This window comes from Alexandromys fortis, unplaced genomic scaffold (assembly GCF_014885135.2).
Source record: "Alexandromys fortis isolate MF-2015 unplaced genomic scaffold, M_Fortis_MF-2015_v1.1 scaffold_56, whole genome shotgun sequence".
Lineage (NCBI taxonomy): Eukaryota > Metazoa > Chordata > Mammalia > Rodentia > Cricetidae > Alexandromys > Alexandromys fortis.
The window spans coordinates 6,457,470-6,480,357 of NW_026067935.1; the positions used below are offsets into that span (position 1 = coordinate 6,457,470).

At 40.8% G+C, this 22,888-nt stretch overlaps 1 protein-coding gene across 11 annotated transcripts in view; it reads left to right on the top strand.

Annotated features, from left to right (window-relative positions):
• Window positions 1-22,888, top strand: part of Mphosph9 (M-phase phosphoprotein 9) — a 69,181-nt gene that overhangs the window by 36,533 nt on the left and 9,760 nt on the right. For 7 of the 11 annotated variants that reach the window (XR_007592539.1, XM_050146384.1, XM_050146387.1 and 4 more), the window contains 7 exons: window positions 78-125; window positions 954-1,018; window positions 10,599-10,700; window positions 17,474-17,602; window positions 18,504-18,679; window positions 20,620-20,766; window positions 21,788-21,908. Coding sequence is in view for 10 of the 11 variants with exons in the window: in XM_050146384.1 (XP_050002341.1) it covers window positions 78-125; window positions 954-1,018; window positions 10,599-10,700; window positions 17,474-17,602; window positions 18,504-18,679; window positions 20,620-20,766; window positions 21,788-21,908 (788 nt within the window). In the remaining variant the exon portion in view is untranslated. Of the gene's footprint in view, window positions 1-77; window positions 126-953; window positions 1,019-10,598; window positions 10,701-11,759; window positions 11,999-17,473; window positions 17,620-18,503; window positions 18,680-20,619; window positions 20,767-21,787; window positions 21,909-22,888 lie in introns of those variants that run through there. The other 4 variants (XM_050146389.1, XM_050146388.1, XM_050146394.1 and 1 more) reach the window with 4 other exon arrangements.

A 22,888-nucleotide genomic window follows, 5' to 3' on the forward strand; every position in this document is an offset into this window, starting at 1 on the left:
TGTCCTTCCTTTCCTGACGCTGCAGTTCCTTTGTTACCTGTTCAGTTCTGTGGTACAACTCTCTGTTTTCTTTGCAGCTCTTAGGAGAGTACGAGTCCCTCGGAAAAGAGCACGGGCGTGTAAAGGTAATAGGCAAAGACCTGACCTTCCCCATCTCTCCATCTGGAGCAGTTTGAACCAGTCCATGTGTTTACCCTTCCTGCGTTAATACCTTTATTTTCAGATGTCTGCCCTACTTGGCTGAACCTTTGTGAGATTTGCTAATTTGCTAAATATTATTGAATGGTTGTTATATTTGATGTGAGTTGAGATGAAACTAGGCAGAAGAATTTAAGTAATGCATAGGTTCTAATCCCTGTACATATAAAGTTAACATTTTCAAAGCATTATTCTTTAATGGAGTAGTAAGAATTTGCCTTCTGTGTCTGAAATGGTAGCTGACACACTGTTTGCAGTTGTATATCTGAACTTAGTGAAGCACCACAGTGAGTAGGCAGGAAGTGGTTCTAGCCAGTCTGCTGCATGCAGGAGGAGATTATGGGTTTGTAAGGTTAGTGAAAAGACCTGTAAGGTTAGTGAAAAGCTACAGCTGAGACTGGGTTCAGAAATAAACCACAGTGTCTGAAACACCACTTCAGGTTTTTGTTGTGCCATTCTGCTAAGCCTTCAGTCACGGGCGTAGCTAAAATAGATCCATCTTAATGTGGGGTTGCTTCTAGTTAAGCAGGCAATGGGTTGCGTCTGTTAGACTCCCGGGAATAGGCCAGTGTTTATGCTATCGCTTCCCCCTTGAGTTGCCTGGATTGGTTCCACACTGATGCCGTCCTTGCTGAGTTTCATGGTAATTGACCGCTGGTTGTTTAGCCTTACATTAGCTCTCTATTACACACTTTGAAGTAAAAGTTTCTATCTGCATGCTTATCTTTAGTTACAGAAATTTTTTCTCCCCTTAGGATACATTAAACACAACTGAGAACAAACTGCTTGATGCACACACTCAGATTTCTGATTTGAAAAGGTAAATGTCCTTTTTGTTGTTCTGTGTAAATTCTTACTGCAATAATAAAATATGCTGCTAATCGTCCTTTGTGTTTGTATTGACAATGAGGGAAATAAACTCTCTCCTGAGGGTGTTTAAAATTGACAGCTAGTTTTATCCTAATCCTTGGACATGGAAATACATTACATGGAAATACATTAGCTCAGGAGATACTTACGTGATTAGAATATATTGGTGGTTTGTAGCATGAATAATAAAAACCCAGAGACAGATATTAGGGTTCAAGCTGAAGATCAGAAAAGCAAAGCAGAAAACCACTAGAGAGTTCTTACCTCTATGAAATCTTCAGACTGAGTTCTCTGTGATTGTGAATTGTAGGCTTGTTTTCCTTGCTTTATGTCTAAAAGCCACTTATCAGTGAGTATATATGATAATTGTCTTTCTGGATCTGTGTTACCTCACTCAATATGATGTTTTCTAGCTCTATCCATTTGCCTGCAAATTTCAATATGTTAATTTTTTCTGCTGTGTAGTACTCCATTGTGTAAATATACCACATTTTCCTTATCCATTCTTCGGTCGAGAGGCATTTAGGTTGTTTCTAGGTTCTGGCTGTGACATGCAATGCTATATGAACATAGTTAAGCACATGTTCTTGTGGTATGATTGAGCATCCTTTGGGCATATACCCAAAAGTGGTCCTGCTGGGTCTTGAGGTAGATTGTTTCCTAATTTTCTGAGAAATTGCCATACTGATTTCCAAAGTGGCTATACGAGTTTGCACTCTCACTAGCAATAAAGAGGGTACCCATAACCTCTTCAGCATAAGTTGTCATTAGTGTTTTTGATCTTCCATTCTTACAGGTGTAAGATGGAATCTCAGAGGTTTTGTTTTGTTTTTGTTTTTGTTTGTTTGTTTTTCGAGACAGGGTTTCTCTGTAGCTTTGGAACCTGTTCTGGAACTAGCTCTTATAGACCAAGCAGGCCTCAAACTCACAGAGATCCGCCTGCCTCTGCCTCCCGAGTGCTGGGATTAAAGGTGTGCGCCACCACCGCCCGGCCTCCCCTTTCTTTCAAACAAGAACCTTGAATTTAATTTCCTTTGTTTAGCTTTTTCCCCCTGCTCCTATTACCAATAGCAACTTGTAACCAATCCCCTTAAACAATGACAAATACCTGTAACCCACTGATGACAAAAACTACCCACCCCACCTCTTGGGAATGTAGACATCGTATTCTTAAATTTACTTCCTGCTGTATGGTGGTGACAGCATCTTTATGGGATCCTGAAAAGAAAAATTTGTGTCCATTGTTCAAGTCTGAGAGAGGTGGCTGTATCATTTCTTGTCTAGTCTGTGTGTAATGAGAACATGCAGTGCTCAGAGTAGTCTGTTAGGTTGTATTGTCTCAGCTATCCATCTTGAAATTATTCTGAAAGTTTGTAGTCCAAAGCTGATCTTTAGGTGGTCTTTTTTAGCTTAGTGGTGTTATCATAGTCCTGGAGGAATTGTCATTGTGGGGCTCCATCCTCGTTTTAGAGATTTCAAAGGTCGCTGTTAGGCATGTTTATGGTTCACTGTTGAAAACTGATAGAGACTCAAACCTGAAATCATGTACAGGAAGGCAGATGAAACATTTTTCTAGAATTGGTTAGTACTCTATATGACCGTTAATATCATGACAAAAATTTTAGAATATATGTATTAATCTTACAAAATTTATACCTCAAAGAGTCAATATAAAAACCAAACGATTATGAGATTAGTGGCAATAAAATATTCCTTAAATTATTTGTTTTTCTTCTCTCCCATATCAGGTGGTTCTTCGGACATTAGACAGAGATTTTAGATTTCACTTTAATAAGCCTGCTTGGGTTTAGGGAAGGAGAGAGCCACCCTCCAACTCCAAAGAACATTTGTATTATATATCTGTAGAGAACATCAGCAACAAACAATTGGGAAGATTTATAAAATATTATTCTGTTGAAAATGTGATATATCAATAGGCCTTTTTCTTCAGACATTTTTTTTTTGGGATGATTTGTCCCTTTTCTTCAGATGTCTCATTTGTCCAGTGGTCTTTGAACTCCTTAGCTGGTTGTCTTCATTCCCTGAAAAGACAAAAAGAAAATCTTTCCCGGGGGCTGGAGAGATGGCTCAGAGGTTAAGAGCATTGCCTGCTCTTCCAAAGGTCCTGAGTTCAATTCCCAGCAACCACATGGTGGCTCACAACCATCTGTAATGAGGTCTGGTGCCCTCTTCTGGCCTGCAGGCATCCATGCAAAACAGAATATTGTATACATAATAAATAAATAAATAAATAAATAAATATTTAAAAAAAAAAAGAAAAGAAAAGAAAATCTTTCCCTAACCCTAATTTTGCGGAGATTCTATTTTGGCAATTATATCTGTTCAAATGAAATTCATTTGTTTTATATGTTAGATTAGATTAAATGGCCATGTTGTTTGATGGACTATCATCTCTTCTAATTAAGAGGTGTCTCTTGTTCAAATTGAATCTTTATCAATTTTCATGTTATCCATGATTTTTCTCCTGGGGAATCAAAAGCAAAACCTCTTCCCCAACATAACACGTGTCCTGGTTTCCATTCTGAGGTCAGTACATCTTTAAAGTATATAGGCAGATTTCCTTCCATAGATTTTTCTACTATACAATGTCTCTCCGTGGCTATTGTTTGTTTCCTCATTAGCATTTAGAGAATTCAAAGCATTATACAATCTATTTCTGGGAGTATTTATCCTCCCTTTCTGTTTATTTAACATATCTTTTTTTAGAGTTTGATTTGATCTTCCTATAACTGCCTGACCTGTAGGATTGTGTGATATACCTTTAATATATTTTATATAAGCAAAATGGTGTTTCATTTTCTTGGAGATATATGCTGGAGCATTGTCTATAAGTTGTCCGTTGAAAACTTGAATAGTTATCAGTGGTGTGGTGTATGTATTTTAGTTTTCCAAATTCTACAAAATAGAATACATCCATCTTTCAGGTTTCATTCCAGCATCCTTTGGGTTACTTCCTACAGGTAGTAGCGTTTGGTTGTATAATGAACAAGTAGGACATTTCCTTATAATTTCCTTGACTTGTTGTCACGTGATAGGACAAGTATTTTTTTTAATCTTTGCTATTGACATGATTTTTTAAAAACAAATTATGAGGCCTTCTGCACATTTCCAATTATTAATTGATCAATTTTTGTATTACCTTGTGCTAGAGGACCTGACAGACCTGTATGGCATCAGATGTGTATTATATATATGGGATGATACCAATTCCTGGTTATATCTTGTAACTGAATAAATAATGAAGTCAATTCTGTATTTCATATAAATTCAGTGGTTTCAATATGCAAAACATCTCCTGAATATTGCAAATTGGTAACTATGTTGAGAGGTTCTTTAAAATCCCTTAATATCATGAGAATATCATATAATTCTGAATTGTAAAGAATAGTAAGGGCTTAACTTAAATTCTCTGATTCATAACCTTCCTTTCCTGATTGATTTGTATCAGGATAGAGTGTAGGGGCTCCAGTTATTGATGTGTCCCCTACAATATAAGGAATTGTTCAATTAGTTCTCTTTATGAGTTGAATTTTCTTGCTTTTGGGATAGTTGTTGTTAATCTCTCCCCCAAAATTACTAGAAGCTCTTTACCAGGGGCTCACTTTGTTCCTGTAATTTGTCAATTTCATCGTTATTAAAAGACACTATAGTTTCTGCTGGGTCTATTCCTGCTAATTGACAAAGTCACAATTTTCCTTTTAGAATTAACTCAGAGACCTTTTAATTTTTTACTTGGTTTATGTGGTAAAAAGATCCATTCTAAGCTAATGTCTTCCCTCAGCATTAAAATTGGATTTGGAGGGACCAGAATGCAGTTAAAATTTGGATTCACACAATCCATATGTGCCTTCTGTAATTTCTCTACAATCAAAGCAAATTTTCTCTTAGCTTCAGCTGATAATTCCCTGGAACTACTTAAGGTTTTGTTTAAATTAATCAGGTCATGAAGACCTATTCCAATAGTGCTCCATAGATGGGAAATGTCTCCTAGCAATCTTTGAAAGTCATTAAGAGTCTGCAGTCAGTCTCTTCTAATTTGTACTTTTTGGGGTCTAATTTTTTGTAAACCTATTTTATAGCCTAAATAATTAATAGAATTGTCTCTTTGTATTTTTTCAGGAGCAATTTGTAATCCCCAGCAAGGCAAAATTTTCTTTACTTCTTCAAACACTTTTTCTTTTTTTTTTTAAATTTTTCTTTCTTTATTTATTATGTATACAGCTAGCCAGAAGAGGGCACCAGACCTCATTACAGATGGTTGTGAGCCACCATGTGGTTGCTGGGAACTGAACTCAGGACCTTTGGAAGAGCAGGCAATGCTCTTAACCACTGAGCCATCTCTCCAGCCCCAACACTTTTTCTAAAGTATCTACAATTGAATCAGATAGCAAAATGCTGTCCATGTAATGGTAAACTATAGATTCAGGAAATTGCTTATGAATCATTTCCAGTGGCTGACTTACAAATTAAATAATGGCACAGGGTGGTGCTATTTAACATTTCCTGTGGGAGATCCTTCCATTTATATCTGTTAGCAGGCTGAGAATTATTGTAAGAAGGCACTGTGAAGGCAATTTTTATTTTGTATTTTTCTTGTAAGGTATAGTGAAGAAACAATCTTTTAAATCAATACCTGTAAGGGCCATCCTTTAGGCAATAGAGAAAGCAAAGGAATGCCAGACTGTAGAGAGCCCATTGGCTGAATCATCTTATTAACAGCTCTTAGATCTGTCACCATTCTCCATTTTCTAGATTTCTTTTTAACAACAAATTCAGGAGAATTCTAAGAGCTGGTAGATTCAATATGCTGAGCATCTAGTTGCTCCAGTACCAGCTGTTCTGAAGCCTGCTGTTTCTCTACTGTTAAAGGCCATTGCTTAACCCATACAGGTTTCTCTGTCAACCATTTTAAAGGTAGGGCTGTTGGTGCCTTTGAAATATCAGCAGCTGTTGTGCCCTGTTCTTGTACAACCTGAATGGTCGATGACTGTTCTTTATAAAGTCTTCTAATATTTTTCCCAGAAACATATATTAATTTATGGTTTGTTTCTAATATCAGGGTAATGTTAATCTGAATATTCCATTGTTGTAACAAATTATGTCCCCACAAATTCATTGCTATGTTAGCCACATATGGTTTTAATTTTCCTTTCTGACCTTCAGGCCCCTTACATTCAGCCCATTTCATGTTCTGCTTTACCTGAGATAAAGTTCTGATCCCTCAAAACTGAACATTTAGATCTTGAAGAGGCCAGTTTGGATGCCAAGAATCTGGTGAAATTATTTTTATATCCGCACCTGTGTCTATCAGACCTTCAACGACAACATTATTTATTCATAATTTTAATTTTGGTCTTTGTTTACTTATAGAAGTTTGCCAAAATACTTACTTTATGGTTTCTCTTGAATATTTTGTTTTCTCTTCTATAGCTGTTCTATCATCCAGAGCAATATGGTTTCTTACAATAGGCATTAAGTTCTTTAATTGCTCTGGCAAGGAGTTTCCTCTACAATGGCAGGAAGTAACTGAACTGTATTTGACATGGGAGCCTGTGAGAGGCCGCCCTACACAGAACTTCCACAACAACAAAAGATTACCTTGAATGTTCCTTGACCTACATTCATTAGTTCAGTGCCTACCTTTGCCACACCTTCTGCATAATCCACAAGGGAGGGGCCTTCTAAATGGTTTATTCTTTGAAAAAACATTGTTTCTAGGAACATCCTGTCTACAGTCCCTTTTATGGTGACTTTGTGTGCCATAATTATAACACTTGACATTTCTATTTTTCCTCAAATCTCTAGAAATCACCTTTCCTGTCCATGTATCATCATGTTCATGAGATTTAATATTAATTGTATCTTGAATCCATTTCTCCAGAGGTGCTGGTCTTGCCTTCAGTGGCCTAATTATCTTTTTGTATAGACAATTGGCATTTTCAAAAGCCAGAGATTCAATTATTATTTGTCTAGCTTCTGAATTAGGTATTATTCTATTTGCTGCTGATGTCAATCTTTATAAGAAATCTGTGAAGGTTTCTTTGGGACTATGAGTGACTTGAGTAAATGACTCAGTCTTTTTCTGCTTCTTCAATTCTGTCCCAGGCATTCAAAACTGCTACATGGCACAAAGCCACCATGTAACCATCATTGAGAGATTGTCTTTCTACAGTAGCATAGTTTCCTTCTTCAAGAATTTGATCTTTGGAGATTTCCATACCTCTAGCTTTACTCTGTTCAATATTCTTGGCCTCTTCTCTGAACCAGGTATGCCATTATTATTGTGGACCAGGCTCTAAAACATGTTTAACCAATTCTTTTCAGTCTTTAGGGATAATTCTATTACAAACTGACCATGAGTTTAACATTTGCTTCACAAAAGATGAATGCATGCCACATGAGACTGTTGCTTCCTTGAGTCTCCTTAAATCTCACATTGGCACAGGAGTCCATGCAGCTCTTACTTTCTATCATTTGGCAATTCCTGTAAAGTTACTGGAAGTATTAAAGTTGGTTTGAAAACCTTAGGATGTTCCTCTCTGTTCTTAAAATGTAACACTGAAATTGGTTTTCCATTAAATTCCTCTGTCTGGATTTGAATATCTCTGGGATCTGTTTTATTAAGTTTTTCGAAGGCCCTCAGATTAACCAGCTTCTTTAGTGATACAACAAAAATGATAAAGCTGATAATGTTTACAATTGAAATTACATAAATTCCATCTAAATTAGATCTCCTCTCCATTTAACTGTTCTGGTTTCAAACTGTCTAGCATATTATCTTACAGAGACATAAATCCCTCCATTGTAATATTTTTTTTCCATTTTTTAATGTGGGAAGAAACCTCTTTTAACCATTCTCTTTAAGAATTCCCAATTGTCAGTTGGGCAGTGGTGGCGCATGCCTTTAATCCCAGCTTGGAAGGCAGAGGCAGGCAGATCTCTGTGAGTTCGAGGCCAGTCTGGTCTACAAGAGCAAGTTCCAGGACAGGCACCAAAGTTACATAGAGAAACCCTGTCTCAAAACAAACAAACAAAGAAAAATCCTAATTATCTTTCTAAATGTACCAGTGATGCTGATGAAGATGTGAGGCTTGTTGCTGCCGCGTAAAACAGTAAGAGTCTGAGTGGATTTCAAGACAGCTACCTAGTTTGGGAGCTGCCTGAGAAGGGGTTCTGGGAGAGCCTGCAACCCATGGTAGAGAGTGGTAGGGAGAGAGACACAGAGAGAAGGGGGGTGGAGAGGAGAGAGAAAGCAAGCGAGTGAGCCGGCTGTCTGAAAAAACATTGGAGCAGGGGGAAGCACATGTGGAGGGAGGTTTCCTGAAGGCAGAACCAGCCAGTGTAGGGCTGGTGATTCCTGTGGCATCTGGAGCCCAGATACTTCTGGAGTTTGGGTGTTAGCTGGAGACTATTTCAGAGAAGCTACATATACAACAGGAACATCTATAATCTCTCAAATTCTTGGGGAAAAAAGAAAAGAAAGCCTAGCTGGGTGGGACTGAAACATACAGCTCTGGCTTGTACCAATGACTAAAAAGTGACAGGCAAATGGCTTTTTCAGAAATTTGTACCCTAAACGTTGGGCACCATATGTAGCATGAATAATTAAAACCCAGAGACAGATATTTGAGTTCAACCTGAAGATCAGAAAAGCAGACATTAAGCCACTAGAGAGCTCTTACCTCTATGAAATCTTCAGACTGAAAGAAAGAGAGCGAGTTCATGTCTTAACCTGCCTTATATTCCTTTCTAGTGCTGGAATTAAAGGCGTGCACCACCACTGTTCTGTCTCTATGGAAAACTAGTGTGGCTACTGGGGTTAAAAGTGTGTCACCGTTGCCTGGCCTGTATGGCTGACTAGTGTGACTGTTTTGTGTTCTGGCCTTCAGGCATGCTTTATTTATTAAAATATAAATGAAATATCACTACAGAGGTTGAGTCAGGTGCATGCATTTCTCCAGACATCATGCTTTTGGGGGGGCATAATGAGAAGTCTGAATGGTAACTTCTAGAAGGAATTGGAAGAAGCAGTCTGTTTCATTGTGTTTCTCTTGCACTCCGAAAGAAAATGAAATTCTCAATATGTTTGTGGGAATCCACTTCCTAAAAGACTTGGCTTGGATCAGGTGTAGTGACACATGTCTTTAATCCTAGCACTCAGGAGGCAGAGGCAAGTGGATCTCAGTGAGTTTGAAGCCAGTCAGGGCTACACAGAGAAAGCCTTTCTTGAAAACCAAACTAAAACAACAAAAAATACCTGGTTTAGAGACTTAATGATCTTGAATAGGTAGCAACAATCATAAATGATCTATATTGCAAATGATTATAAATATCTTAATTTGGACTGGAGAGATGGCTCAGTGATTAAGAGCACACTGCACTCTTCCAGAGCACATGAGTTCAGTTTATAGCACCCTTGTAAGGTGCATCACAACCTCCTGTAACTCCAGCTCCAGGGAATTCAGCTTCCTCTCTTAGCCTCTGTCCCTGCACCCATGGCACATGCTTACACAAAGGCATGTATCCATACACATTATTAATACTAATTTTTTTTAAAAAAGTAACATATATATATTAGTTTCCACACATATTTTTAATAGTTACGTTTGGATCAAATAATACCCTAAGTTTAGAAATGTACTGCAATGTGAAGGATTTACACAGAGCAGAATAGTGAAGTGTCTAGATGTGCTAACTGCCTGCCATGTTGGAAGGATTACCTGTCATGTTAGAGCCGTTCCTTCTCAAGCTTAGTGGAAGTCCCTTTTGCTGGCCCCTGTACACAAATTTAAAAGCAAGGAAAGAGGCGCAGATGAGCACTTGTATACATACCCGACAACTTGAGTTCAAGCCCCAGATCCCACAAGGTAGCAGGAGAGAACTGACTCCTGAGAGTTGGCCTCTGACTTCCACATACCCACAGTGACTAGTTTATACTCACATACTCCAGCACACTCACACACTAACTGAAATAAATGAATCAAATTAATACATTCAAAGAAAAGTAAGGCCATGCTAATTGGAAACAGTTGTTTGGGGTAGTTATCTTCTGTGGAGAGAATCGAAGGGAGGCTTTTATTTCTGAACATGGAACAAATGAGATGAATTGCTGCCTCATTTGTGGGGTGAGAGTTATTAGGAATAGTCTAGCTTTTGCCTCTTATCAAAATTAGGATGCTGATTTTTTTTTTAGGATGCTGATTTTTAAATTTAATTTCTGTCCTGCATACTTCATAGATGCCTGCTTATCCTTCCTTCCTTTGTGATAGTCTAGGCAATGTGGCTTCGCAGAGGCGAGTGTCCTTGCTGTCCTGCTTATTCCCCTGTCCCCCACACCCTTTTCTTTCTTTTAGCTTTTCAAAGTTTAATGGTGCCATTTTACTGTGAAGGAAGTTTCTGGAGAGCAGGCTATTATTGCCTTCCTAAAGAGAGACAATTAAGTAACACCTGGTAGTTTAGCTCCGTTTTCAATCTGTGGTAATGTGTTTGTCTTACTGTTTTTGATCTAGGATGATCTCAAAACTCGAAGCTCAGGTGAAACAAGTAGAGCATGAGAATATGTTGAGTCTTCGTCACAGCGCTAAAGGTCCCACGAGGCCATCCCGGGCCAAGTAAGTGACTTCATATAGTGCCCTTGCAACAAGGATAGTGCGTGCCTCTAATGAGGCCCTCTGTTAATTAGGAAGCCAGAGCTAAATATCCTTATGGTCATAGATGTGCATTAAAGTCACAATCGCTGGATGTCATTCAGAACCCTACAAAGAAGCAGTTTCAAGGCTTAGAAAAGCACAGAGTTACGTGGGCATTGTGTTCTTGATGCTGTGTCTCCAGTGCTCTCTACATCTCTTACTTTTTAAAATACCTTCTTTTTCCATGTAGGCAACTTTTTTTTAATATATTTATTTATTTATTATGTATACAATATTCTGTCTGTGTATGCCTGCTGGCCAGAAGAGGGCACCAGACCTCATTTTAGATGGTTGTGAGCCACTCAGGACCTCTTAACCTCTGAGCCACCTCTCCAGCCCCATGGCAACTTTTAAAAAAGATTTATTTCTATTGTTTTTAAGTATGTGTCTGTGCGGGTATATGAACTTGAGTCCAAAAGCAGGTGACAGGTTCCTGGAGTTAGAGTTCCTGGAAGCTGTGAGCCACCTGACATGGGTCCTAGGAGCTAAACCTAAGTCCCTGTGAATGATCTATGAGCACCTTTATTCTCTGAACCTTCTCTCCAGCCTTAAGCCATTTTTAATGAGAGTTATAGATGAGATTATTTTATTTCTATATCTTTTCAAGTGTTTCTTCCTTATATTTGCTTTCCATCATTTTCCTGCTTGGTGAGATTTGGCTCTCCATTCCAGAATCTTTATGTGTTCTTTGCTGAGGTAAATGCCCATATGGACAATTGTGCCATTAACCTACTCTCCACTGTCCCATTTCAATGTGGATGACAGCCGGGCATGGTGGCATATGCCTCTTTAATCTCAGTATTTAGAGGCAGAAGCAGATTGATCTCTTTGAGTTTGAGGCTAGTCTGCATAGCACGTTTCATTCCAGCCAGGGCTACATAGAGAGACCCTGTTTCTAAAACAAAACAGCAAACATCAATGTGAATAGCATATTTTTTTTTTATAAACTCGACTGATTTGCTAATCTGCTGCCCTTTGTAGTGTCCTCCTACAACCTGAACCTCATCATTTTTTTCTGATGGGTGTAGAAGACATCGCCCTGCCGCCCAGATCTTTGAAAAGAAGAGAAATAGTTGGGAGTAGTGGTGTACTTGGGTGGCAGAGGCAGGTGGGTCTCTGTGAATTCAAGGCCAGCCTGGTCTACATAGTGAGTTCCAAGACAGACAGAGTTACATAAGAGACCTTGTCTCAGAAAAAAGAAAAAAAAGAAAAAAGAAGAGGAAGCAAAGAAGAAAGGAAAAGAAAGAAAAATGAAGAAAACCCTCAAGTGTGGGACGCAGCCTTGGTTTGTTTTATGGTTTCTGCTTCACACACACACACACACACACACACACACACACACACAAAGGAAAGAAACCTACGATTTGTCTCAGCAGGTAAAGACAATTGCCACAAAGTATGATGACCTGAGCTTAAACCCACATGGTAGAAGGAAAGAACCAACTCCTAAAAGTTGCCTTCTGACTTCCACATGTGAGCCAAGACATGCATGTGTACCCACCTCACAATTTAAAAATTACTAAGTCTTAAAGCAGTAGATGTGGTGGTATATGCACTTGCAGGCCTAGCTCTTGGGAGGTGGATATAGGAAGATTAGCAGTTCAGGGTCATCCAATTGATACCAAGCCTAGGCTATGTAACACCTTGTCTCAAACAAAAACATAAACCAAACCAAACCAAAGGTAAAAACTGAATTTATGAGAATAAGCAAAAGAAGAGGCATAAGGTTGGGTAGGAGGGGAGTCTCTCAGTGGGTTGGAATGTGAGGTGCCAGGATTTTGTGGGTTCTGTTCATTCATATTGTTACAGGCAGGAGGCAGAGTGAGTGTATGGCCTTCAAAGGCCTGACCCCAGTGATCTCTCCCACCAGCTAGGCCCCATACCCCTGAGGTTCCATAATCTCCCAAACAGTGCCACCATCTCAGCACCAGCTGTGAAAGCACATGAGCCTGTAGGGGACGTTGATATTTATGCCGTGATGCACGGCTTAGACAGCCGCAGCAGGAAGTTATGCAGCCTCCGTGAACTTTCTAATCACCGTCAGGCATTTGGATTTTACCCTAAGTCCATTGAGAATCCTCTCAAAGGTTTTTATTTTACTTTAGATTTTTGGGGTTAGGGTCTGTCTGTGTAGTCCTGGCTATCCTAGAACTTACTATATAGAGTTGGCTGCTGGCCTCAACCTGGTCCTTCTACTTCTTTATCCTGAGTGCTGGAATTAAAGGCATGTGCCATTGTGTCTGACAAGGATTTTAAAGATCTATATTATTTGTGTGTGTGTGTTGTGTCCATTTGCCATTGTTTACATGGAGGCTAGAGGATAACTTTCTGGAAGCAGTTCTCTGTTTCTACCTTTACATGGACTCCACGGCTCAAACCCAGGCCATTAGTCTTTTGAGGTAAGTACCTTATGTACCGAGCCGTGATCTTGTCCCCTGAAGATTTTTATTAGAAAACAATGCCATCTGACTTTTGCTTTTTTAAAATTCTTTCCATGAAAAAAAGAGATGAAACAGGAGAGCATGGAAACAGTAGATGAGTTAGGCCATTTCAGTGCGAGGAGAGCAGGTTTCTAGGTATCTGGATCTGTAAGAATGAGGCCAGGGAGGCAGCTCAGTGTACATCCTCATGGTGGAAGAGAGCCAACTTCAGAAATTGTCCTATCACTTCTACACATGCACCGCGGCATGTCTGTGCACACACAAAATAAGTAAGTGTAATAAGAATAATATTTTTAATTACAAGAAAAAAGAATTTGAAAGGTTTTGGAGGTGTAATCCACAGAACATTGTTGTGTCTTGGCTGGTGAGGCAAGAGATCGAGAACACCAAAGGCTGCCATGTGTTGAACTGAAGACAAGATCAGAGTGCCTGGCATGGGAATTTTTGCTTGGGATTCCCACGGACTTGAAGCAGAAATCAAATGGGCAATAGTAAACTTAGGCTTGGAGATCCAAACTCCTAAGTTGGAGGTACAATGTTGGAGTCAGTTATTCGCCAGTGATGCTTACAGCTACAGGATTGATAGGAATTGAGTGTCAGTGGGAGTGGGCACAGGACAGAGCTCCCAGGAACCCTACTTCTGTGCTGGGTAGAAGAGTTTGGCAAAGGAGCCTGTGAAACTGCTTCTGGAAGTGAGGAGGGAAATTGAAGCAGCCATCAGTTAGAGCAAGGACTGAAAAGGCCTCTTGGATTCACAAGCTGGGGGCTTCTTTGACTCAGGAGAGTGTGGATAGTGAGAGAAGTGTTTGAGGTGTGTTGAAGACAGCCTGCACATCGAGCAGCTGGAAGTGCATATGTTGTGATATGCTTATTCGGGGTGGCCGTGTGTGAAAGGAAGGCTTGGCAGACTGTAGCCTTTAGGCCAAAGCCAGGCTACACCATCATGTTTTGTGATGTGTATGACTGAGGAATTTGAAGTATTTGGTCAGGACTGGGACTTGTGTGGCTCAGCTGGTAAAACACTTACTTTACAAGCTGAAGGGCCTGAGTACGAGCCCCAGAGCCCACATGAAAATGCTAGGTGTGTCACTGGGCGGTGGTGGCGCATGCCTTTAATCCTAGCACTCAGGAGGCAGAGGCAGGCGGATCTCTGTGAGTTCGAGACCAGCCTGGTCTACAAGAGCTAGTTCCAGGACAGGCTCCAAAACCATAGAGGAAACCCTGTCTCAAAAAACAAAGCAAAAACAAAAACGAAAATGCTAGGTGTGGGGCTGGAGAGAGGGCTCAGCAGTTAAGAGCACTGGCATCTCCTTCAGAGGACCTGGGCATCCACATGACGGTTCACAATGGTCTGTAATTTCAGTTCTAGGAGAGCTGACGCCCTTTTCTCAGGCATGCATATGGTACATAGACATACAGGCAGACAAAATACTCATGCATATAAAATAAAATAATAAAATTTTAAAATGCCAGATGTGATAGTGTCTCTTAATTCTAGCACTGGAAAGTTGGAGATAGGAGGATTCCTGGTACTCGCTGGCTGTCACTCTAACCTAATTGAATTCCAAGGCAATGAAAGGCCCTGTCTCAAAGGAGGTGAACAGCCTTTTTGAGGATGACATCTGAGGTTGTCCTTTGGCATGTGAATATACATACATGCATAAGAAATATTTGGGAACCAGGGGGTGGTGGTGGCGCATACCTTTAATCCCGGCACTTGGGAGGTAGAGGCAGGCGAATGTCTGTGAGTTCAAGTCCAGCCTGGTCTGCAGAGCTAGTTCCAGGACATCTAGGGCTGTTACACAGAGAAACCCTGTCTCGAAAAATCAAAATAAAAAAAAAAAGAAGAAAAAAGAAAAAGAATATTTGGGGCATGTCTTTAATCCTAGCACTCAGGAGGCAGAGACAGGCAGATCTCTGAATTCAAGGCCAGCCTGATCTATATCATGAGTTCTAGGTCAGCTAGGGCTAAAGGGCTATCTATATTTTGATGTTGATGTAAGGAAGAAAAAACTGATTCATTTACATATCATCTTCCAGCTTTTGCATGACAACAATGAAGTTGAGTAGTTGGTGATGAATATTGTTTGTCCTGTAAAACCTAGAATAATATTTTTTTCTTTTGCCTTTTGTAGAAAAAGGTGTTACAAATGTCTCATCTGGACTGTCTATTTGTATTAATTTTAAGAGTATGATATAGAACAGTAAAAAACGGGTTGAGGAAGAAATAGAATACTATTTTTCTTTCCAAAGTGCTGGTGGCTGGGGTCGGCAAGATGGTTCAGTGGGTAAAGGCCCTTACCGCCAAGCCTGAAATGAATTTGAACCCCAGACCCACATGGTGGAAGGAGAAAACCGACTCCTGCAAGTTGTACTTTGAGCTTCCCAAGTGCTCCATGGCATGTGCATACCCTCCCCAATACATACATCTATAAACAAAGTAAATTTCTGAAAAAGAAAATCCATAAGCATTTATTTGGGAAATACAGTTTACTAGGGTCTTTGTATGTCAATGATCCTTCCACATTATAAGATAACCACATGTTCTTTTAAGTCTATACCAAGTCAAGTTGGCATGCTTTCCAGGTTAAGCCGTGTTTCTTCTGTTATTTGCAAAGTAACCTGAAAATATTACAACAAAATCTACTGAGCCATCTCACTGGCTCGTTCGTATGTGTGTCTGTGCCTGTGTGTGACTTTTATGTTAGTGAACAAGAAAAATAAAGGATGAGGGCTGGAGAGATGGCTCAGAGGTTAAGAGTATTGCCTCCTCTTCCAAAGGTTCTGAGTTCATTTCCCAGCAACCACATGGTGGCTCACAACCATCTATAATGGGGTCTGGTGCCCTCTTCTGGCCTGCAGGCATACATGCAGACAGAATATTGTATACATAATAAATAAATAAATATTTAAAAAAAATAAAGGATGAGTATTCAGAATACAAGATATCTCTCACAACTCAGTAAGAAAGAGACAATTTCCTCCACAGAGAAATGGTGACGGGATGTGAAGCTGCACAGAAACAGAAAACAGCCAATAGCAGTGAAAAGATGCTTATTGTCCTAAGAAACCAGGAAAATGCCAATTAAAGTAATAGTATGTACCATTCCCATTATCAGACAGGCCAGACTTAATTTGTTCCAAAGTTTGGCAAAGGTGAAGAAAGGAACCCAGACACCAATGGCTGACTGCAGGCGATAGCGCTTGTCTAGAGGATGATTTGTCAGAAGACTGAAGGTGATGGCTGCACCCCACATTTTATGGCTGTGTTTTTAGAAATTTAGGTCACTTCTTCCACATGTTAATTGTAGTGGTGTTGAAACAGCATCTACCATCAGGAGACACAATCAGACAGGAGGAATGACTGACAGCTCTGCATGCAAACGTGAATAAATCATGAACATGCTGTTGCAGAGAAGACGTATTGAAGGGTGTGGATAGTGTGCCCTTGTTTAACAAACGCAGCTATACATATGTATACAATGTTATGTCTCACAATTAAAAACAAATATGGCCAAGATCTAAGCATCTGTTAAAACCGAGAGTAGGTAGGTGGGTGCTCATTGTATTTTCTGTGATTTTCTAAGAATGTTCAAAATGTTTCTTCATTTAAAAATTGAGGGAAGGGCCTGCCTGGGGTGTAGCTGTGGCCAAGAGCCTGCTTAACAGTACACAAGGCCCTGGGACAGGTCCCAGCTCACCAAGAGATCTTTTTTAAGGATAAGAGTGACCTGGGGTTAAAGTGAAAATCGAGGGAGGTTGTGTGCCTTTAAACCCAGCACTCAGGAGGCAGTGACAAATGGATCCCTGAATTCAAGGCCAGCCTGGTTTTATAAAGTGAGTTCCAAGACAGCCAGAAACCTTTAAAATAAGATTCATTTTTTTCAAGTATAGGTTGCCCATATGTGGTTTCTAAGTCACTGTGCAAATATGTAAGTCAAACTTGGGAATGGGTTGTTCTGATATAAACATTCTAAGTTGAAGTGCAAGGGTGGGGGGTTGGAAAGATGGCTCTGTGGTTAAAAGCACTAGTTGCTCTTCCAGAAGACCTGAATTCAACTCCCAGCACCTATATGGTGGCTCATAGTTACCTCTAAATCCAGTCCCAGGGCATCTAATGCCCTGTTTTGACATTGTTGGGTACCAACACACATATGCACAGATAAAACATCCACCAACGTTTTATATACATAAATTTTCTTAAAATTGAAGTGCAAACTTTGTGATGCCATGGAATGTTTCCTTTCCTTACAGCACACTGGCGACCTCAGATGTCAGTAGGAGGAAGTGGCTGATTCCAGGAGCAGAGTATTCCATTTTTACTGGGCAGCCTCTGGACACTAGGAAGACAGATAATCAGCTGGAGGAATCCCGTGTTCCTGGGTGAGAGAACCGCTGAGGTCGGTTGAGGAGTGCTTTCATAGAGACAGAACTGTCTCCCGCAAAGGAACTAGTCAAAAGTTGGGCTGTGTGGAGGGGGCGGGGTCAAGAAACAGTTGTTCTGGGGTTTCTGTCTTCTCTTTGAAGATGGACCTGAGGTTCTTCCTGGATTAGGAGAGTGGGCAACTCAACTGTCTTTCAGAAGTAGGGCTTCCCCACTGTGGATAGGGAGTACCCATTCTAGATAGTGTTGATGAGTAGATGCAGCTGGGTGACTGTCTTCCAGCAAAGCTCAGCTGTGAGGGTAGACAGGATGCCTTGGTCGAACTCCTGATCTTCCGCTTTTCACCTCACCCCCACTCCGTGCTGGAATTCTAGGACCATTAATTCTTTACTATTTTAACTTCAACCTGGTTTAGGCATTTTGTTTGTTTGCATAGAAAGCACTTGTAGCAGTGAATCCATCTTCCCATCCCTGAGAGGCTAATGCTTTTTTTTTTTTTTTTTAAGGATGTTTTACCTTCATAGGCTCTGCAGTACTTCTCTGTATGCCCAGGGGCATAGTGCAGCCTTGTTAGGACAGTGGGATAATCCTGTCACTCTTGACCATAGCAAGCTCAACTGTGTACTCTCAAAATCTTAACCATCCTCGTGCTTCAGCCTCCTGAATGCTGGGGTTGCAGGCCTGTGTGTGCCATCAGGCCTGACTCCCTCCCTCTTTTCATGAGGACCTTCCAGCCCATTGTGGGGGCTCCTCCTTATGACCTATCTGATCTTCATTTCTTTTTAAAGGCCCCCAATTCCAAATGCTTCCAGCTAAGGTTAGGCTGTTATCTGTACATTATGGGATAGGGACATGCAAATGTTCAGCCCACAGCAGTTAAAATTGCAGCTACTGTTTTAGATACAATTCTCCTCCAGAAAAGGACTCTTCCCTTGGATGTTCACCTTCAAGCTTATTGATTAAAAAGCAGAGGGATACTCCAGACGCACCGATCGTGAAAGCTTTAAAGGAACTTGATGATGAAAGAATATTTAAGAATTGGGGGACACAGACAGAGAAAGAGGATACATCAAGTAGTAAGTATTTTCTTTTTAATTTTAAGATTCATTGATTTTATTTTACATCTATGAGTGTTTTGCCTGAATGTTTGAATGTGCTTGTGTAAACCTGGTACCCATGGAGGTATCAGATCCTCTGGACCTGGGGTTATGAATGTTTGTGAGCCTCTGTGTGGATGTTGAGAACCGAACCCAAGCCCTCTACAAGAGCAGTACATACTTCTGATGGGCCATCTTTCTAACCCCTCTAAGTAGTATTTTGTTCCTTATTTGATATTGGAAGAGGTATCTGCCCTTTTCCTTAATTTTTAAAAATCTTTCTCCTTCCTTCCTTCCTTCCTTCCTTCCTTCCTTCCTTCCTTCCTTCCTTTCTTTTTTTCTTTTTTTCTTTCCGTTTGTTTGTTTTGTGTTTTGGGACAGGATTTCTCTGAGTAACAGCTCTGGCTGTCCTGGAAATAACTCTATAGATCAGACTGGTCTCAAACTCATAGGCCTATCTCTGCCTCCTGAGTGCCCTGATTAAAGGTGTGCACCTCCTCCATCTGGCTCGTTTTCCTTAATTTATGTTATAGTCTTTAAAATTAAATTTTCAGCCAAGCAAGGCAGTGCGTGTCTTTAATCCCAACAGAGGCAGAGGTAGGAGCTTGAGGCTAGCCTGGTCTACATGTTCCATAGTGAGAACCTGCTTCAAAAAATAAGACAAAATTCTCAGGTAGTGAAATTAAGTCCTGATTTATGATACTGATCCAACCCCATTTCATAGATAACTGATCCTTAATAATAATTTATCTTTGTCCTGGCATATCATGTACCTTTCATATGAAGCGAACTGCATATTGCATTTGATTATTTAAAAGGCCTAATGAGATGGCTCAGTGGTTAGCTGCACTTGTTTTTGCAGAGGACATGGGTTCAGTTTCTAGCATCTACATGGTAGCTTACAATTGTTAACTCCGGTTCCAGGGGATCTGATGCCTCTAGCATCTGTAGGCACCTGCATTCATGTGCACATACCCAAATGCCGATATACACACCTGCATATAACTAAAAATAATAAGGAAAATAAGGTTCATGTGAGCTGGGCTGTGGAGGCATATCATCCCACTTCTATCTGCTAAGTAGGGGAATTGAAATCACAGCCTGCCTGGGCTACAGAGTGAGTTTGTCTACATCTGTTTGTCTAACTTGCACGTGTTGGGAAATTGTGGCAGTCATCTGATATTCATAAAACAAGGAGTAAGATGGCTGGGGGGCGGGGGGATTGTCCCAGCATTCAGAGGCTGAGGCAGCAGGATCCAGAGTGTCAAAAATAGAGAAAAACCACATTTTTTTCCTATCTTCCTTCTTTTTCCTGGTTACTGAGCATCTCTAGAGAGTAAGAGGAATTTCTTTCAAGGTATTCTTTCCCCCAGGTCTAGGTGCTTCTCTCTGTTTCTGTCCTCTATCCCTATCTCTTCACCCCACAGCTTTTTCTCTTTGCCCTTCACTCTCTCTCTGAGACAAGATTTCACATAGCCTGGAACTTACTATGTTTCTGAGGGTGACCTTGATTTCTGATCTGCCTCCACTCCCCAGTGCTGGGCTGACAGGTGTTGACCACTGTGCCTTGCTCCCTTGGTCCTCTACTTCCTGTCATGCTTGCTTCTCAGACCTCCCAGGCACACCTTCAAATCTGTGGTGCTGCACCCTACAGCGGGTCTCCTAATAAATAAGTTAGTACCCTGCTTCCTAAAGATGCGTTCTCTGAGCACTCGCCTGAGTGCAGCTGTGACAGGAAGCCTCCTTCCCAGCACTGCTGCCGTCACAGTGCGGGACATGTGCAGACCCTATTATTACAGCCTAGACAGAAGACGCACTTTGAGCGTGCACTCAGTGGAGGGCCTTGTAGGGTGACAGCTGTGACAGAGCAGATGGTGGAAACCAGGTCTGCCTTATTTTTTTGTGTTTCTCTGATACAGAATTAGTGAATCCTCGGCAAACTGAACCTTTAGTCAATACAGGCTGTTCCCCAGAGAAATGTGCCCAGCAGAGACCAAAGAGACAGAGTTCAGCTTCACAAAGATCGTCGTCTCTCCCACCCTCCAGTCGTAAAGCCAACACTCCAAGTAAGAGATGTGTGTGCTTTGGGCTGGGGGGAGTGGCTTTTCAGTTGGCTTTCTGCCCCAACAAAGGATGCTGAGTACAGGGTCCCTGAGAACAACCAGAGAATAAGATTGTCTGAGTACAGATAACTCATTTTATGCCAGGCTTGTGGTGGAGGTTTGTCATCCCAGCTGTCTGGGAGGCTAAGGATCAAGGATCAAGGCCTGCCTGATCTACTGTGTGAATTCAAGGCTAGCCTGCAGCTTTGCAAGACCCTGACTTAAAATAAAAAGCAGAAAGGGCTGGGATGTAGCTCAGTGGTGGAGCCCTGGCCTAGCATGGATGTGGTCCTTAGCACCATAAGAAGTTGCTTTTGAAAGTTTAGAGCGGGTTGATCTCTTTTGAGCTCTAATTGAGAAAATTACAGAGGTGAGAAGATGCTTCTTACATATCTGATGTCTGTCTTCCCTAGCTTTTCCTCCCCACAGTTCCAGGCTGTTTTAAAGCTTAAGCATTGACTTTTCATGTCCCCTTTCGTACCCGCTCAGGGGAGTCTGTATCTCCTGTGTTCAGGAGCAGGCACTGCTGCACAGCAGTTATGCCTTATTTCCACTTGACTTCTAAAATCCTGAAGAACCAGTTTTGAGCTACAGTGCTGAGACTATAGTCTGGATACTAAAGTGTCAGCAGGGATTGCTTGTAGATATTAGAGTTATGGGTTGTTTTATTTTCACTTTGTGTTCTCTTCAATACCATCAAGTTTTGCTATGGAATTTCTTTCTTCATTTTTTTTCTTTTTCTTTTCTCTTTTTGGTGTTTCAAGACAGGGTTTCTCTGTGTACCCCTGGCTTTCCTGAAACTTGCTCTGTAGACCAGATTGACCTTAAATTTGCAGAGATATGTCTGCTTCTGCTTCTTGAGTGCTGAGATTAAAGGCTTGCCCTATCACTACCTGGCGAATTTCATTATTTTTAAAATTAGGAATAAGTACTGCCAGCACAAATATAGGTGGAAATCATATTTCTTCTCTGTTTTCCTTTTTAGCAAAAAGAGAGATTATGTTAACACCAGTGACTGTGACTTATAGTCCTAAGCGCTCCCCTAAAGAAAATCTGTCCCCAGGATTTAGTCATCTACTTAGCAGAAATGAAAGCAGTCCTATTCGGTAAGTTCTGTAAAGTTGTTGAATTTTAAAATTTAAAAAAATTATTCGTTTTCAAGACATCTCATTGATTTACTGTGTGTGTTTGCATGTGTGAGCGTGTGTGCATGTCAGAGGATAACTTGTGGAAGTTGATTTTCTCCTTCCAACATGTGGGTTTCAGATATTGAACGCAGGGCATCAGGTTTGGAGGCAAGTACCCTTACCTACTGAGCCATCCTATTGGCCTCATTATTGATTTTGAACCATCAATATAGCTTTAGCCATTACTGATTCTTCAGTTGTCTGTCATTGGGGATCTGTGGCCTTAGGTCATTTATGTGAATATCATATGTAACATAAAGTATCATATGTGAAAATATGTTTGTTTGTTTGAGATGTGTTTTCTCAGTGTAGCTATTAGTGTCCTGGAACTCTCTCTGTAGACCAGGGCTAGCCTTGAATTCACAGAGATCCAGCTGCCTCTACCTCCCAAGTGCTGGAATTAAAGGCGTGTGCCACAACTGCCTGGAGAAAATAGTTTTTCACTATGGAAACTTGCCACTGCTAGCTCTTAAATGCTGCCTCAGCATCTCCTCAGATTTTAGATGTAGAAGGGTTTTTGTGCTTCTGACAAGGCGTGTGATACAGGGACATTTTGGTGCCAGATGGTGAGTGTGAGGGTGGCAGGTGCCTATCTCAAGATGCAGTGAACCCATCTTGAAGTAGCCCAGCACTGAGTGATGAAGTAGGGAGAACCGCCTCCTGGTTCTAGACCCAGTGGCCTAAGCACAGCAAGCCTCACTTTCCCCTTCTGAACGCCTCTCCTGCTGTTCCAGAAGCTTCTTAGAGAGATTGGATGAGGTAGCCAGTGCCTTAAGTTTCTAGTGTGGAAATAGAACTTCATGTCAGGAAAGACATTTAGTTTCAGCTTTGAAAATCATACAAGTAGGGCTAGAGAGATGGCTCAGTGGTTAAGAGCACCACCTGCTCGTCTAAAGGTC